Source organism: Coregonus lavaretus (assembly GCF_964263955.1).
Source record: "Coregonus lavaretus genome assembly, chromosome: 3".
NCBI classification, from domain to species: Eukaryota; Metazoa; Chordata; class Actinopteri; order Salmoniformes; family Salmonidae; genus Coregonus; species Coregonus lavaretus.
The window spans coordinates 59,455,821-59,469,401 of NC_139990.1; the positions used below are offsets into that span (position 1 = coordinate 59,455,821).

Here is a 13,581-nt window from a genome sequence, read left to right on the forward strand (position 1 = left end):
TCGGACCAAAGGGTCCTTCGAACCAAACATGTGGGTCAATTGCATCAGACGGCCAACCACTGGAATACGCTGCTTATCCGGAACTCATGAGTTGACGTCTCTTTCTTCTTCATTCAAAGGTATGGGCAACTTTTACAAGTGCCATTTAGTTTTAAATTATATGGAAACTTTGTGTACGTAATTAATTGTGTAAGGCAGGCGAATAACTGCCATTGTTTCGGTAAAAAGCTGAGGGATGGGGCTGGTGAAATATAACAATTCTCAAATTCATAGATAGAGCTATGGATGCAAGGACTGACCATTCATGATATCAACATGATAGTTTTAACCATTTTTTGAGGCTATATAGTGTTTGTTTACATTTAGCTACTTTGTTTACAAACATTGGAGTAAAACAAGCATATATTTTGGGTTCTGATGGTGCACACAGTTGAACGAAGCTCATGAGGCATTTAGCTATAAGTTATATTTTTCAAGAATGAATGAGTACACATTTACTTAAAATTGATATTGCAACTGCAGATTGTCCCTTTAACGTTACAGCTTGCCAAAGCTGATGATTAGTTAGCCGACTGAACTCCACTCATAAACTTCCTTCACCATGGAGTGGAGTTTAGTCCGCTAATGGCTAGCTAGCTAGTAGGTTAGCATGCCTTTCCAGTTTGACAGATTTGTTGCATTAGAAAATAGCGCATGAATCGTGGCATAGCCATCTGCGCACATCTCTGTTTGTGGAACTGTCTGTTTACTTCCCAGATTTGTAGCTAACGTTAGCGTTTGTTACTTGCCAGAGATGTAACGTTAGAATAGCATAACTTAAGTTAGCAAAACAAACATGCCCAAAACAGTAACGGTACTGACTACTGTTATGTAGCTAGGCTGCTAGCAAGGTAGTTTTAGCTGAGATTGATGAGCTCACAAGGATATCATGACTTGTGAAGTGGTTTGCATCCAAATACACCTCTATACTATTTAATGAAGCTATGGAAGCGTTATCATTTGCCTGCCATTATATTGTCTGACACACCCATCTCCCTCATCATTCTCTCCCCTCTCCTAGGGATGGCTTCGCTCTACGTCTCCCCCCACCCTGACGACTTCAGGAGCCTCATGGCCCTGGTCGCTGCAGAGTTCTGCCCCTCTCGGCCCTGCACACTCATAGAGGACCCTCCTGCTTCCCTGGCCCTGCGGTCTCGTCCCAGCTTGGTGCTGGGCTCTGGGGGAGGTGAGGTGCTCTCTGGGGCCAGTGCTGTTGGATGGTACCTAGCCTCTCAGGGGAAGAAGACAGGGTTGAATGCTAAGCAGGAGAGTCAGGTGTGGCAGTGGCTCAGCTTTGCAGACAATGAGCTGACTCCTGTGTCCTGTGCTGTGGTGTTCCCACTGCTGGGGGTGATGGGACTGGATAAGAAGGTGAGGGAGAGGGTCTCACCACTGGCAGCAACCCATGCAGTCACAAACACAAAAATAGGAGTATAATGGTGAATATTTACTTAATTTCAAATGATTGGGACTATGGGATTGATTGAACAATGACAAAGCAAGGGGAGGGAACACTAATCTGGAATAAAACACAACCCAAGACAAATTCCTGTGTTAACATTGTTGATTGTCAATAGTTTTTTCTGATTCTGATGATTCCATGCAGCTTCAGCAGAGTTCTCATGCTGAGATGATGCGCGTGCTAAACATTCTCGATAAGAACCTGGAGCCTAGAACATTCCTGGTGGGAGACAGCCTCACTCTGGCCGACATCGCTGTGGCAACCGCAGCACTCCTGCCCTTCAAATATGTGAGCCAAGTCTTTATGTTAACGTTGATATTTTTATCTTAAGTGTATATGTTTATCATCTTCCTCATTCTTTAATGTTAGGAAGAAGTGAAAGTATTTGTCTTCTGTTAACAGACTGTCTGGTAAGTGAGTGCTGGGGTGTATTCATTACGTCTTGCAACAGAACCTGTTTACCGTTTAAGAACCAAATGGAGCAAGCAGAACGAAATGGGGGGCCTACCTGCATTTGTCCTATAGAAACACTTGTTTTCGTTGTATAAAACATTTCCCAGTTTGGAGTAAACTGTTTCTCTTGCAAAACATTTTGAAACAGACAAAACGTTTAGCAACAGAATCGGCGTAATGAATACACCCCAGTTGTAAAGCTGATGTCACACGAAGCAATCTGTATGCAATTTCTGTTGCAGATTGCAAGTGTCATCATCTCAAGCAACTTTGCTGATACACAAAGCAACTCAACTGAAATTGCATGCAACATCCAATGTAAGATCTACCTGTTTCGCATTGTTTGTTTGAACTCCAATAACATTCCTCTTATTATGTTATTCTAGGCCGTGGAGCCGTCCAACAGGAAAGCCCTCACCAACGTGACCAGGTGGTTTCTGACCTGTGTCAACCAGCCTCAGTTTGTCAAGGTCCTGGGACAGATCTCTCTGTGTGAGAAGATGGTGCCCGTCACACCCAAACCCAGCGTTGCAACTGTTCCTGCTGCTAACGCCAATCCAACTGCTGATGCCAACGCTGCCAATGGTAAGGGGCTTAGGCCATGTCTTTGACTGTGAGTAACTTGTCTGGTAGTATGTGTTAAAGATGCACTATGCAGAAATTGCTCCCCCATTTCCTGGTTGCAAAAATTCTAATAGTGCGCCTAATTTCAGTTTATACAACATAACATAACGTGTAGCTCAGTTGGTAGAGCATGGCGCTTGCAACGCCAGGGTTGTGGGTTCGTTTACCACGGGGGGCCAGTATGAAAAAATAAAAATGTATGCACTAACTGTAAGTCGCTCTGGATAAGAGCGTCTGCTAAATGACTAAATAACAAGCCAGTATAGTGTAGAGAATCATTGTACCATCTAAACCACTGTGAAATATATATTTTCCATAACCCAAAATATTGTATTTTCAGCTGTTTGAAGCTGGTGTACAAAACCGAAAGTAAAAGATGCAAAAACTAAACTTGAGTACGGGAAGCATAGAAATAGCGCAGGTAGAACAGATCTACCGCTTCTTAGACCTGCTTTCAATGAGAATGGCAGATCTATAACGCACATTTCTATGTGAATTTGGTCGGGTCGCCCGAAAAGTTACATGTTGCAGCTTTAAGAATTTGCAAACAATATGGAATCAATAAAATGACAAAAGCACCTTCAATTCGATTGTATATTGCATGCAATAAAAACATTATAATAATTGTGAGTTGACTCGTATATCTGCAAAGTTGCTTGAGATGATGTCATTTGCAACCTGCAAATGAAACAGAAATTCTGCCCAAGTTTCTTTGTGTGAGATCAGCTTGAAGAATAACTTTATTATCCTGAAGACCAACAGTGTTTTCTTGTCAAGCTGTAAATGAATGGCCAATCAGTTTCAGTTTTCACAACATTTGGCATCTTATCAGTTAGGTACATTTATTTTCTGGATACATAGCAGCATGAGTGATTCCTTGTGTGTGTGTGTGTGTCAGCCTGTGTTTGTTTGTGTGTGTGTTATTCTCAGAAGTGTGTTCTCTCTCTCTCAGGCAAACCAAAGACAGAAGCTCAGCTGAAGAAGGAGGCTAAAAACAGAGAGAAGCTGGAGAAGTTCCAAAAGAAGAAGGAGATAGAGGAGAAGAAAAAGCAAGAAAGGAAACTGGCACCCCCGACAGAGGTATGAAGATGGATAGATGGCTGGTTTCATTTCTCATTTTCACTGTTGCAAAGACCATTGCTGTCTGGATCAACTAGAAAACACAACTAAAGAGGAACCCAACAAGATGATGATCCTTAAAGTATACTCCCTTTACTGTTTTTACAGCCTAGATAATGTAATTCAGTAGGTGTCTGGCCAATAGGTCTCATCAGTCTCATTCTGGTCTCTCTCCAGAAAAAGGCCAAACCAGAGAAGAAGGACCTGGGAGTGATCTCATACGACGTTCCCACTCCTCCTGGAGAGAAAAAAGGTGCTTATTAACCATAGAATTAGGAATTAGAATAATTTAATAGGATCTCTGTTATTAACCATGTTTAATCCACCACTCTCTCTATTATACTCACTTTTGTGTGTTGTGCATATTAAACTCCTCTCTCTCCCTGTGTCAGACGTGCTGAGCCCCCTGCCAGACTCGTACAGTCCTCAGTACGTGGAGGCAGCCTGGTACTCCTGGTGGGAGAAGCAGGGATACTTCAAGCCTGAGTACGGGGTGAGACTGTCACACTCTTTATGTATTTAATAGTTTATGCTTGTTTATGAAATGTGACATTTAACCAACCCATGGCTTTGAGGTCTCAATCAAGCTATTATGATGCTCCTATATTCTTCAGCGGAAGCGTATCAGTGAGCCAAACCCCCGTGGAGTCTTCATGATGTGTATCCCTCCGCCCAATGTGACGGGATCTCTTCACTTAGGCCATGCCCTAACCAACGCCATCCAGGACTGTCTGACCAGATGGTAATGGGATTCTCTATCTGATTACACCAATCTGCTCTCTCTCTTTCTAGCAGTTTGTTTTCACATCCTTTCACCAATCTCACTCTATCTTTCTTCTTTCTACCAACCTCACACTTTCTCTTTCATTCCCTCTCTCACTGTCTTGCGTTCTCTCTCTTGCTGTCATGACACTACGTGTCCCACTTCTCTCCACCTCTCTCAACATTCATGTCTTGTCCCATTGTAAACATTCTGTAGTCTTTAATCTAATTCTGTCCTTATCGCAGTATGATGATGCGTTTCCTGTTTCCTCCCTCTCCCCAGGCATCGTATGCGTGGCGAGACGACCCTGTGGAACCCAGGCTGTGACCACGCGGGCATCGCCACCCAGGTGGTGGTGGAGAAAAAGCTGATGAGGGAGAGGGGCATGAGCCGACACGACCTGGGGAGAGACCAGTTCATCCAGGAGGTCTGGAAGTGGAAGAACGAGTGAGTGGAGGGAGAGGAGAGAGGGTTTCAAAAGAAAGAACAACAATAGTAGAGAAAGTAAGAGCTAGAATTTCTCCCTTTCTTCCCCTTCCTTCCTCCCTCCTTCTCTTTCGTCCTCCCTGTGCTGTGTTGTAGGAAGGGAGACCGTATCTACCACCAGCTGAAGAAGCTGGGTTCCTCTCTGGACTGGGACAGAGCCTGCTTCACTATGGACCCTGTGAGTTCACTATCATTTCCATTACCTTACACTTTACATTACATTACCTATCACCTTTTACTGTGTCGTCATGGACAACTCATGAGACATTTATTAGTCTAATACATAAAGTACTATGTCTAGACTGAGCCTTTACCCATGTTGTAATGTTCCCAATACTAAACTATTGTGACTCCATCTCTAGAAACTGTCCTATGCAGTCCAGGAGGCGTTCATTCGTCTGCATGAGGACGGTGTGATCTACAGGAGCAAGAGGCTGGTCAACTGGTCCTGCACCCTCAACTCTGCCATCTCGGATATAGAGGTATGATTCTGTTGCAAAATATTTTAAACCGTTTTGAAACGTCCATTCTGTTGCATGCCGTAATGAACACCCCCATGATGCTGTGTTGTTCTCCAGGTGGATAAGAAGGAGCTGACTGGCAGGACTCTGCTACCCGTGCCTGGCTACAAGGACAAGGTGGAGTTTGGAGTACTGGTCTCCTTCTCCTACAAGATAGAGGGATCAGGTAAGAAATTGAGAGAAAAGGGGAAAGAGTAATTTTGGGCTGGGGAGGTACAGGGACAGGGCTTTATCGTGAGTGTTTCTGTCAATTATGTTAATTGATCTCTCCCTTCCATTTTTTTTCTCCCTCACGTATTTCTGTCTTCTTTTATTAAATGTCTCACTATGTCAGATGAGGAGGTGATTGTAGCGACCACTCGTATAGAGACCATGCTGGGAGATTCTGCTGTGGCCGTCCACCCTGCCGACCCCAGATACCAGGTCTCTACAACCTACACACACACATACACATGCCCTGCCGACTCTACAACCTTCCAATAGATGCATTCTTTGGGAAAATCCATAAAATGTTATGCTTTCTTGACATTTAAATATCGTTTTGATGAATGTTTTTGGCATTCTTATTGAGAACTAACATGTTTTGGTTTATGTGTGTCTCAGCACCTTAAAGGGAAGATGGTGCTTCATCCCTTCTGTGACAGGAAGATGCCCATGGTGTTTGATGAGTTTGTGGACGTCAACTTTGGAACAGGTACTAACCATGCTGTGTGGCCATGTGGCTTCCCTGGAGTAGTCTGGTGGTCCAAGGTACACTGTTGGTTTGTATGGTTGAGCTGTACTAAACCTTTTCTCTATCTCTCCCTCTCTTCTCATATATCTCTCCCTCCCTCTCTCCCCGTTCTCTCTCTCCTCTAGGTGCTGTGAAGATAACCCCAGCCCATGACCATAATGATTATGAGGTTGGAAACAGACACAACCTGGCCTTCATCAACATCCTGGATGAGAACGGCCTGCTCATCAACGTGCCGGCTCCATTCCTGGTACAGTACACTCCCACTTCTTCTTCACTGGATCTTGTCTTCATGTCGTCTTAGTAGTTGAGGTGTATTGTCGCTCTTCTTCCTTAACCTCCTTGTTGTTCTGTGTGTTCTGTTTGGTAACATCCTCTCTGTTTTTCTCTGCCTACCTCCTCTCTCTCTCTCGCTTTCTCTCTCTCTCTCGTGTCTCTCTCTCAGGGTATGAAACGCTTTGAGGCGAGGAAGGCTGTGCTGCAGGCTCTGAAGGACAGAGGCCAGTTCAAGGAGACCAAAGACAACCCCATGGTGGTGCCTGTCTGCAGGTGTGTTACGATCAGTCCACATTACGAGCACATAAGCACAGATATTCCTGTCTAGTCAATGTGCATTCCTTTTTTCAGCTTCACACGCATCAGTGGGTGAAATGTGCTCACGTCTGTGTGCAGGTGTGGGAGCGTGTTAGTGAGAAAATTATGGATTTGAATAGTATTGAATGTGAGTGTGTTTCCCCTCTCTCCAGTCGTTCTAAGGACATAGTAGAGCCCCTGCTGAAGCCTCAGTGGTATGTAAACTGTGCTGACATGGGCAAGCAGGCAGCTGACTCGGTCCGGGAGGGAAGACTCAAAATCATCCCAGACCACCACCATAAGACCTGGTTCAACTGGTTGGACAACATCAGGTAGGTTTACTCTACACCCCTCCATCCCAGTCCCGTCCTCTCTCTCCATCACATCCCTCCATCCCATCATCTCCTTTCTGGTTCTGTTTTTCTCTTCCCTCTATACCTCTCTTTTGTCATCAGTCGTTCTGTCAGTCTTTACTTTCTCTTTCCTCACTCTCCTTCCCGTCCTACTCTTTAATGTGCTCCATCTCTCGACGCATTAGAAGGTGAGACAGCACATTTTGACCATTATAGAAATGGTGTATTACAGATCCTAGTTAAAAACAGGTAGCACCTCTACTCCAGTTGTTGGTTTGAGCACCAAACCCCTTTTCTTCTTTAGTGTTTCATCTGTCACCAGTTGTGCTCAGGTTTCCTCACCCTCTTATTATGTCTTACATATTAACTTGAACTCATCCACCTCTGTCCCTTCCTCCCAGGGACTGGTGTATCTCTCGTCAGCTGTGGTGGGGTCACAGAATCCCAGCCTACTTTGTCACTGTGAACGACCCTTCGGTCAAACCAGGAGAGGTAAGATCCATCTCTCTCTTTCTCTCTCTCTCATTCTCTGTGTCATTTTAGTCACACCTGTCCTAACAACCCATGCCCCATCTCTCTGGCTTCACTCTCCCTTCTCCCTCCCTCCTGTCCTCTAGGACATGGATGGTCATTACTGGGTGAGTGGGAGGACAGAGGAGGAGGCCAGAGAGAAAGCTGCCAAGCGCTTCAACGTCTCCACTGACAAGATCACCCTCAGACAGGGTAAGATCTTCTCGCAAATGATGTTAATTTACAGTGTAATGTAGTATTCTGCCCATTGCCCAGTGATTTTTGTTCACTTCCTGTGTTACAGATGAGGATGTCCTCGACACATGGTTCTCCTCTGGTATTTTCCCCTTCTCCATCTTCGGCTGGCCCAACGAGGTGAGGCTGTGTGTGTGTGTGTGAGGCTGTGTGTGTGTGTATTAAAGTTGTTAACATATGCTTTCCATACTTCCTGTATTGATGATATTGAATGTGTGGGTAAGGTGTCTAGAGCTGAGTGTGTAATACCCTCTATGTGTATAAATGTGTTTTCTCTCTATGTCCAGACCCAGGACCTGAGTGTGTTCTACCCAGGCACCCTGCTGGAGACGGGTCATGACATCCTGTTCTTCTGGGTGGCCCGCATGGTGATGATGGGCCTCAAACTCACCGGCAAGCTGCCCTTCAAAGAGGTACGGCTCATTTAGAAGTAATGGCGTGTTGCCTCTGACCGGTGTAGCATGTGTCATTGATTACAGTGGGGACAGCCAGTATAGTACAGGTAATGTCGCAAAACGTGCCAATTCTACTGGTAAAGATACGTACAGACTTTAGTTACTAGAAATCCTCTGTTAAAATCTGTGTTATTGGTCAGATTTAAAGCCAGCATCACAGGTTTCCCACAGGGTCCAGTATGAAATAATAATAATAATGTATGCACTCACTAACTGTAAGTCGCTCTGGATAAGAGCGTCTGCTAAATGACTAAAATGTAAATGTAAATGTAATGTCTGTGTTTGTTACTAGGTGTACCTCCATGCGGTGGTGAGGGACGCCCATGGGAGGAAGATGAGCAAATCTCTGGGGAACGTCATCGACCCTCTGGACGTCATCACAGGCATCTCTCTGGAGGTAACACATACACGTGCTCCCATGGGGCTATTGTACTGTATGCTTTATTAAGCAGCTATTCCAGCTCATTCCAGCTCTATTGAGGCCATGTATCTATCTCTCCTAGTGTTGCTCCCTCAAACAGAGCTGAGCTGATTAGGGTTTGGAGGTATCCACATGTTCTTACCGTCATACCGTTTCTGTACCATACCGGGGTATACAGTATTACCGGAAATGCACACAAGGGGCGCAAAACTATTTAGGCAACACAGATCTTGATCCAGGAGGGGATTGAATGTGACCAATAAGCTGTAACCAAGAAGCTTGATCTTGACATCTAGCCACTTAGCTAGCAAGTTAGCAAACCAAATGCATAGCTGGAGCCCTGAGCTGGATGTAATTTGTTTGACACATCTTAGGTTTCTTATAGCTATACCTAACTTATAGTTAAAAGCAGTGGCATAGCACGCAGCCCCCTGCTGAAATACCCCGGTATACGGTATAAACGGTATATCGCCCAAACCTAGAGCTGAGTCAACCCTCTAGAGCAGTGGTCACCAACCTTTTTTGAGTCAAGGTCACTTTCGTAGTCAAAAAGTAAGCCGATATCTACCGCTAAAAAAAATAAAAAATAAAAAATGTAACCTAATAAAGACAGTTCTGTAGGAATGAGGTTTGTGCAGTAGGCCTAATGCCTTATCACAGCATATTGGCTATATGCCTGGCCTGCCAATATGGTTCTTCTCAGACCATATTATATTTAAAAACTCTAGCTTTGATAACAAAATAGATCAGTTTGTATAGCACTTGCGAGGCACAACTGTGCATAAATTGAGATAATTTGCAAATAATGAGGTTTTATTTTTATTTTACTGGACTGTGGTACCTGCATCTAATGGTAATGGTGCTTTCAAGACAACTGAAGAAAAAAAAAAAAAGAGGTCAAATCATGACGTTAGTGATCTTCAGGTCGGAAAGTCAGAGCTCTAGAAAGATGCGAAGTTTCCGACTTGGAATTCAGAGTTGGATGATCATTCAAAACGATTTTTTCCCAGTTGGATGTCGTTTTTTTCAGAGTTCCCTGTTGTTTTGAACATGGCATTAGTCTCAGCGAAGGGAGGGAGAGAGCAGCAGAGGGTCCGCCTCTCACGGTCCCTGCTCTATTCCTCGATATTAAAATAGACACTACGAGCTGCTAATAATAAAAACGCAGGGCTATCGATACACTTGGCTACTCGTTCATTGCAGCTGCAGTGCGAGTGGAAGTAGGGAGAAGAGTGTTTTATGTTTTGTAATAGTGTTGAATAAAAACAGTGTTAACAGTACTGAATAAAAACTTCGACATGAACTCACTCATAAAAACAGCAGCTCTTTGCTGTATTCTTTGACAGTCTCTGTGGTCATGATTTTAAAAGTTATGAAATCTCTTGTAGGCTAGGATCAAACTTTGCTGTAGCCGGGGTCGTGGAAGCTGTAGACACAGTGATTTGAGCTATCCAAATTGCAAGCGCGGTAGGCGCACTCGATTTAGCCACAGATCTCCCGGCCTGCTGGGTAGGCGGAGTGTGTCTTTTCAGACAAATGAAATGGCAGCACATACTTACCAAATCAGGTGTATTGAGGAACCAACTATGTATTTTGCTATGTTGAATCAAGGTGTCATGCATTTATGTTGTCACAAAGCTGTTGAACAGCAAGTGTGGTTAAGGGCCGAGAACGAAGCACCAGGACACAGAGAGATGTATCTCTGCTGACCCTTTGTTTGTGTGTGTGCGCGTGTGTGCAGGGTCTGTATGCCCAGCTGCAGGACAGTAATCTGGACCCAGTAGAGGTAGAGAAGGCCAAGCAGGGACAGAAGTCTGACTACCCCACTGGTATCCCAGAGTGTGGCACAGATGCCCTCCGCTTCGCCCTGTGTGCCTACACCAGCCAAGGTGCACCACTCACTACTGCCATCTGGTGGTGTTGGCAGTGTCATGTTATGGCTGGAATGGCATGTACACACCAACACTACACTTTCTTTTTCCTCTCTCCCCCTCTGGTCTTTTCCGTGTTCTCACACTCTTAACTCTCTCAGGCAGGGACATTAACATGGATGTGAATCGTATCCTTGGTTACCGTCACTTCTGTAACAAGCTGTGGAATGCTGTGAAGTTTGCCATGAGGACGCTGGGAGACAACTTTGTTCCTTCAGAGAAAGCCCAGGTGAGAGGAGACGGGTGAGAACTCTACTACAGTATCTTTATCTAAGCCTATTCAGTGTGTGCATACTGCAGTGTCATGCCCATGTAAATGAAGGAAAATAAACTTGCTTAGAGAAAATGCTCTTAATTTGATACAGTTAATCAGTGAGTGAATACATGTCTTTGTATGATAAAATGGTATTTAGGTTTATATCTCTGTAAAATATCAAATGATCCTTCTCCTCCTGTCAGCTGTGTGGGGAGGAGAGTGTGTCAGACCGGTGGATTCTGTCCCGTCTGTGTACTGCTGTGGGGCTGTGTAATGCAGGGTTCCAGGCCTACGACTTCCCAGCTATCACCACAGCTATCTACAACTTCTGGCTCTACGAGCTCTGTGACGTCTATCTGGTGAGAGTCTGTTTGCCTGTCTCTCTCTGCCCGTCTCTGTCTGTCAGTGCGAAATGGTGTGAGAATCTGTGTGAAAGTGGTGTGTGTGTGGAATTAATATATTGCCACTCCTTAACTTCCCGCTGTCTACCTTCATCCTCGGCCCTCCCCCCTTCTCTACCTTCCTCCCTCCTCACCGCTCCAGGAGAGTGTGAAGCCAGTGTTCTCCAGGGCGGAGGAGGACAGTGGGTCTCAGAGCCAGGCTGTAATCTGCAGACAGACCCTATTCACCTGCCTGGAGACCGGCCTGCGCCTCCTAGCTCCCATCATGCCCTTCGTGGGCGAGGAGCTCTACCAGAGGTTGCCACGTCGACGATCCCAGGGCGGCCGCCCTAGTATCCATGTCACGCCCTACCCTGAGACTGAGGAGGTGAGGAGGGAGGGATTCGAGGGACTGAACTTTATATTGATACGCTGAATGTCTGTATAATAAACCACAGGGCATGTGTTATCATATTGACTGTAATTTGTGGTTTGAGGTGGTTGTCTGACCGTCGTCTCTGTGTGGTCTCTAGTTCTGCTGGCACAGTGAGGAGGTGGACCGTCAGATGGAGTTTGTGATGACCGTGGTCCGGACCATCCGTTCACTCAGGGCCGACTACAACCTGACCAAGACACGCGCCGATTGTGAGTTCATACATGACCACACGCTGACCATAAGCACTGTACTATATGTACTACTTTGTTATAGCAAGGCTATATGACTTAGTGAAAATTGGCATGATTACCTACTTTGATGACTAGAACACTTCTCCTAGCATAGTGTTACATATTATAACCATATTATAGCCCTAACTCTTCCCCCCTCCCTCCCCAGGCTACCTCCAGTGTATAGACAGTGAAACGGTGTCTCTGGTGGAGCAGTACAGTCTGCAGATCCAGACCCTGTCCCTTTCCCAGACCATCCAGCCCATCCCAGCCAACGGGGCCGTCCCAGAGGGCTGTGCTGTGGCCATTGCCTCCGACAGGTGCACCGTCCACCTCATGCTCAAGGTAAGAGGTCAATTTTACAGGCTTCAACCGCACATTATTCTGTGTTGTGATTGGCTAACAGTGTATATTAGAGTAATCCGATGACTGTGTGCCAAACAGACATCTGTTTATTCCCTAGTAACATTTTGTGTTTCACTTTTTCCTCTGTTTTTCCAACTACGCTTCCTTTTCTTATCTCCTCATTGTTAATATCTCTCCCTCATCTCTCTCTCCCAGGGTCTGATAGACTTGGAGAAGGAGGTGGCCAAGCTGACTGTGAAGAAGGGAGAGCTGGAGAAACAGATGGATAAACTGAGAGAAAAGATGGATAAGAGTGACTACAAGGAGAAGGTGCCTGTTAAAGTACAGGAGCTGGACGCTGAGAAGGTAAGGAGGGGTGGAGAGGGAGGGATGTGGTGGAGAAAATTAGTTATTACTCAGGTTTTCGTTTTTGGGGAAGTGGGGCATTCCTACAGTAAAAACGTTTTGCTTGGCTCTGCTTGTAAAGTGAGATTTCATCAGCCTCTTCTGAAGTGTGTGGTGACTTGTGGTCCTGCTCTCTAACCCTCATCTTCCTCTTCCAGCTGCGTCAGAGCCAGACAGAGCTAGAGAAAGCAAAGGAAGCCATAGACAACTTCAAGAGAATGATGTAACCTCCTCCCCCATCCCCTTTTACAATATGGTTTGGTAGATTTCTTAAGATAGTGAGCTCCAAAAGTATTGGGACAGTGACTCATTTCCAGCACTTTGGATTTGAAATGATAAAATGACTGAGGTTAAAGTGCAGACTGTTAGATTTAATTTGAGGGTATTTTCATCCATATCGGGTGAACATTTCTACATGAATGTGTATGCTGCCATGATTACGAAAAATCCAGAATTAATCTAGAATGAGTGAGAAATTTACAGACGCACAAATATCATACCCCCCATGTCTTGGGGGTATGATTTGTGCCTCTAACATTCTCACTCATTCACGATTATGTATGTACAAAAAGTTAACCTGATATGGATGAAAATACCCTCAAGTTAAAGCTGACAGTCTGCACTTTAACCCAAAATGTGGAGTACAGAGAGCCAAAACAACAATTTCACTGTCCCAATACTTTGAGCTCACTGTATTTCACCCTCCTGTTATTGTCTCATGTCAAAGTATTATGCCACTTTTCATAAAGGATTCTCTGGAGGGAAGTAAGTGAATAAAGACCTTACATTAGACAGGCCGGGATCTTTGTTCTTTCTTTGACCTTGCTGCCA

At 45.0% G+C, this 13,581-nt stretch overlaps 1 protein-coding gene across 1 annotated transcript; it reads left to right on the plus strand.

Annotated features, from left to right (window-relative positions):
* The first annotated feature begins 30 nt into the window (after positions 1-30).
* On the plus strand, positions 31-13,542 carry LOC311112042 (valine--tRNA ligase-like). Its single transcript, XM_084155013.1, has 30 exons — positions 31-119; positions 1,061-1,410; positions 1,646-1,789; positions 2,341-2,539; positions 3,531-3,658; positions 3,875-3,950; positions 4,090-4,190; positions 4,312-4,439; positions 4,743-4,907; positions 5,043-5,124; positions 5,309-5,428; positions 5,525-5,633; positions 5,802-5,890; positions 6,071-6,161; positions 6,326-6,450; positions 6,646-6,749; positions 6,947-7,105; positions 7,528-7,618; positions 7,744-7,849; positions 7,941-8,011; positions 8,179-8,304; positions 8,639-8,743; positions 10,509-10,656; positions 10,800-10,927; positions 11,158-11,313; positions 11,498-11,722; positions 11,868-11,979; positions 12,170-12,345; positions 12,562-12,711; positions 12,909-13,542. The coding sequence occupies exons 2-30, from the start codon at positions 1,063-1,065 to the stop codon at positions 12,975-12,977; spliced, it is 3,831 nt and encodes a 1,276-aa protein (XP_084011139.1). The 5' UTR covers positions 31-119; positions 1,061-1,062; the 3' UTR covers positions 12,978-13,542.
* Positions 13,543-13,581: the final 39 nt, after the last annotated feature.

Bases quoted from the DNA above. Each gene is read 5' to 3' on its own strand.
- LOC311112042 (XM_084155013.1), top strand. From the start codon at position 1,063: ATGGCTTCGCTCTACGTCTCCCCCCACCCTGACGACTTCAGGAGCCTC. The intron at 3,659-3,874 runs GTATGAAGATGG...GTCTCTCTCCAG, and splicing joins AACTGGCACCCCCGACAGAG to AAAAAGGCCAAACCAGAGAA. The intron at 6,750-6,946 runs GTGTGTTACGAT...CCCTCTCTCCAG, and splicing joins ATGGTGGTGCCTGTCTGCAG to TCGTTCTAAGGACATAGTAG.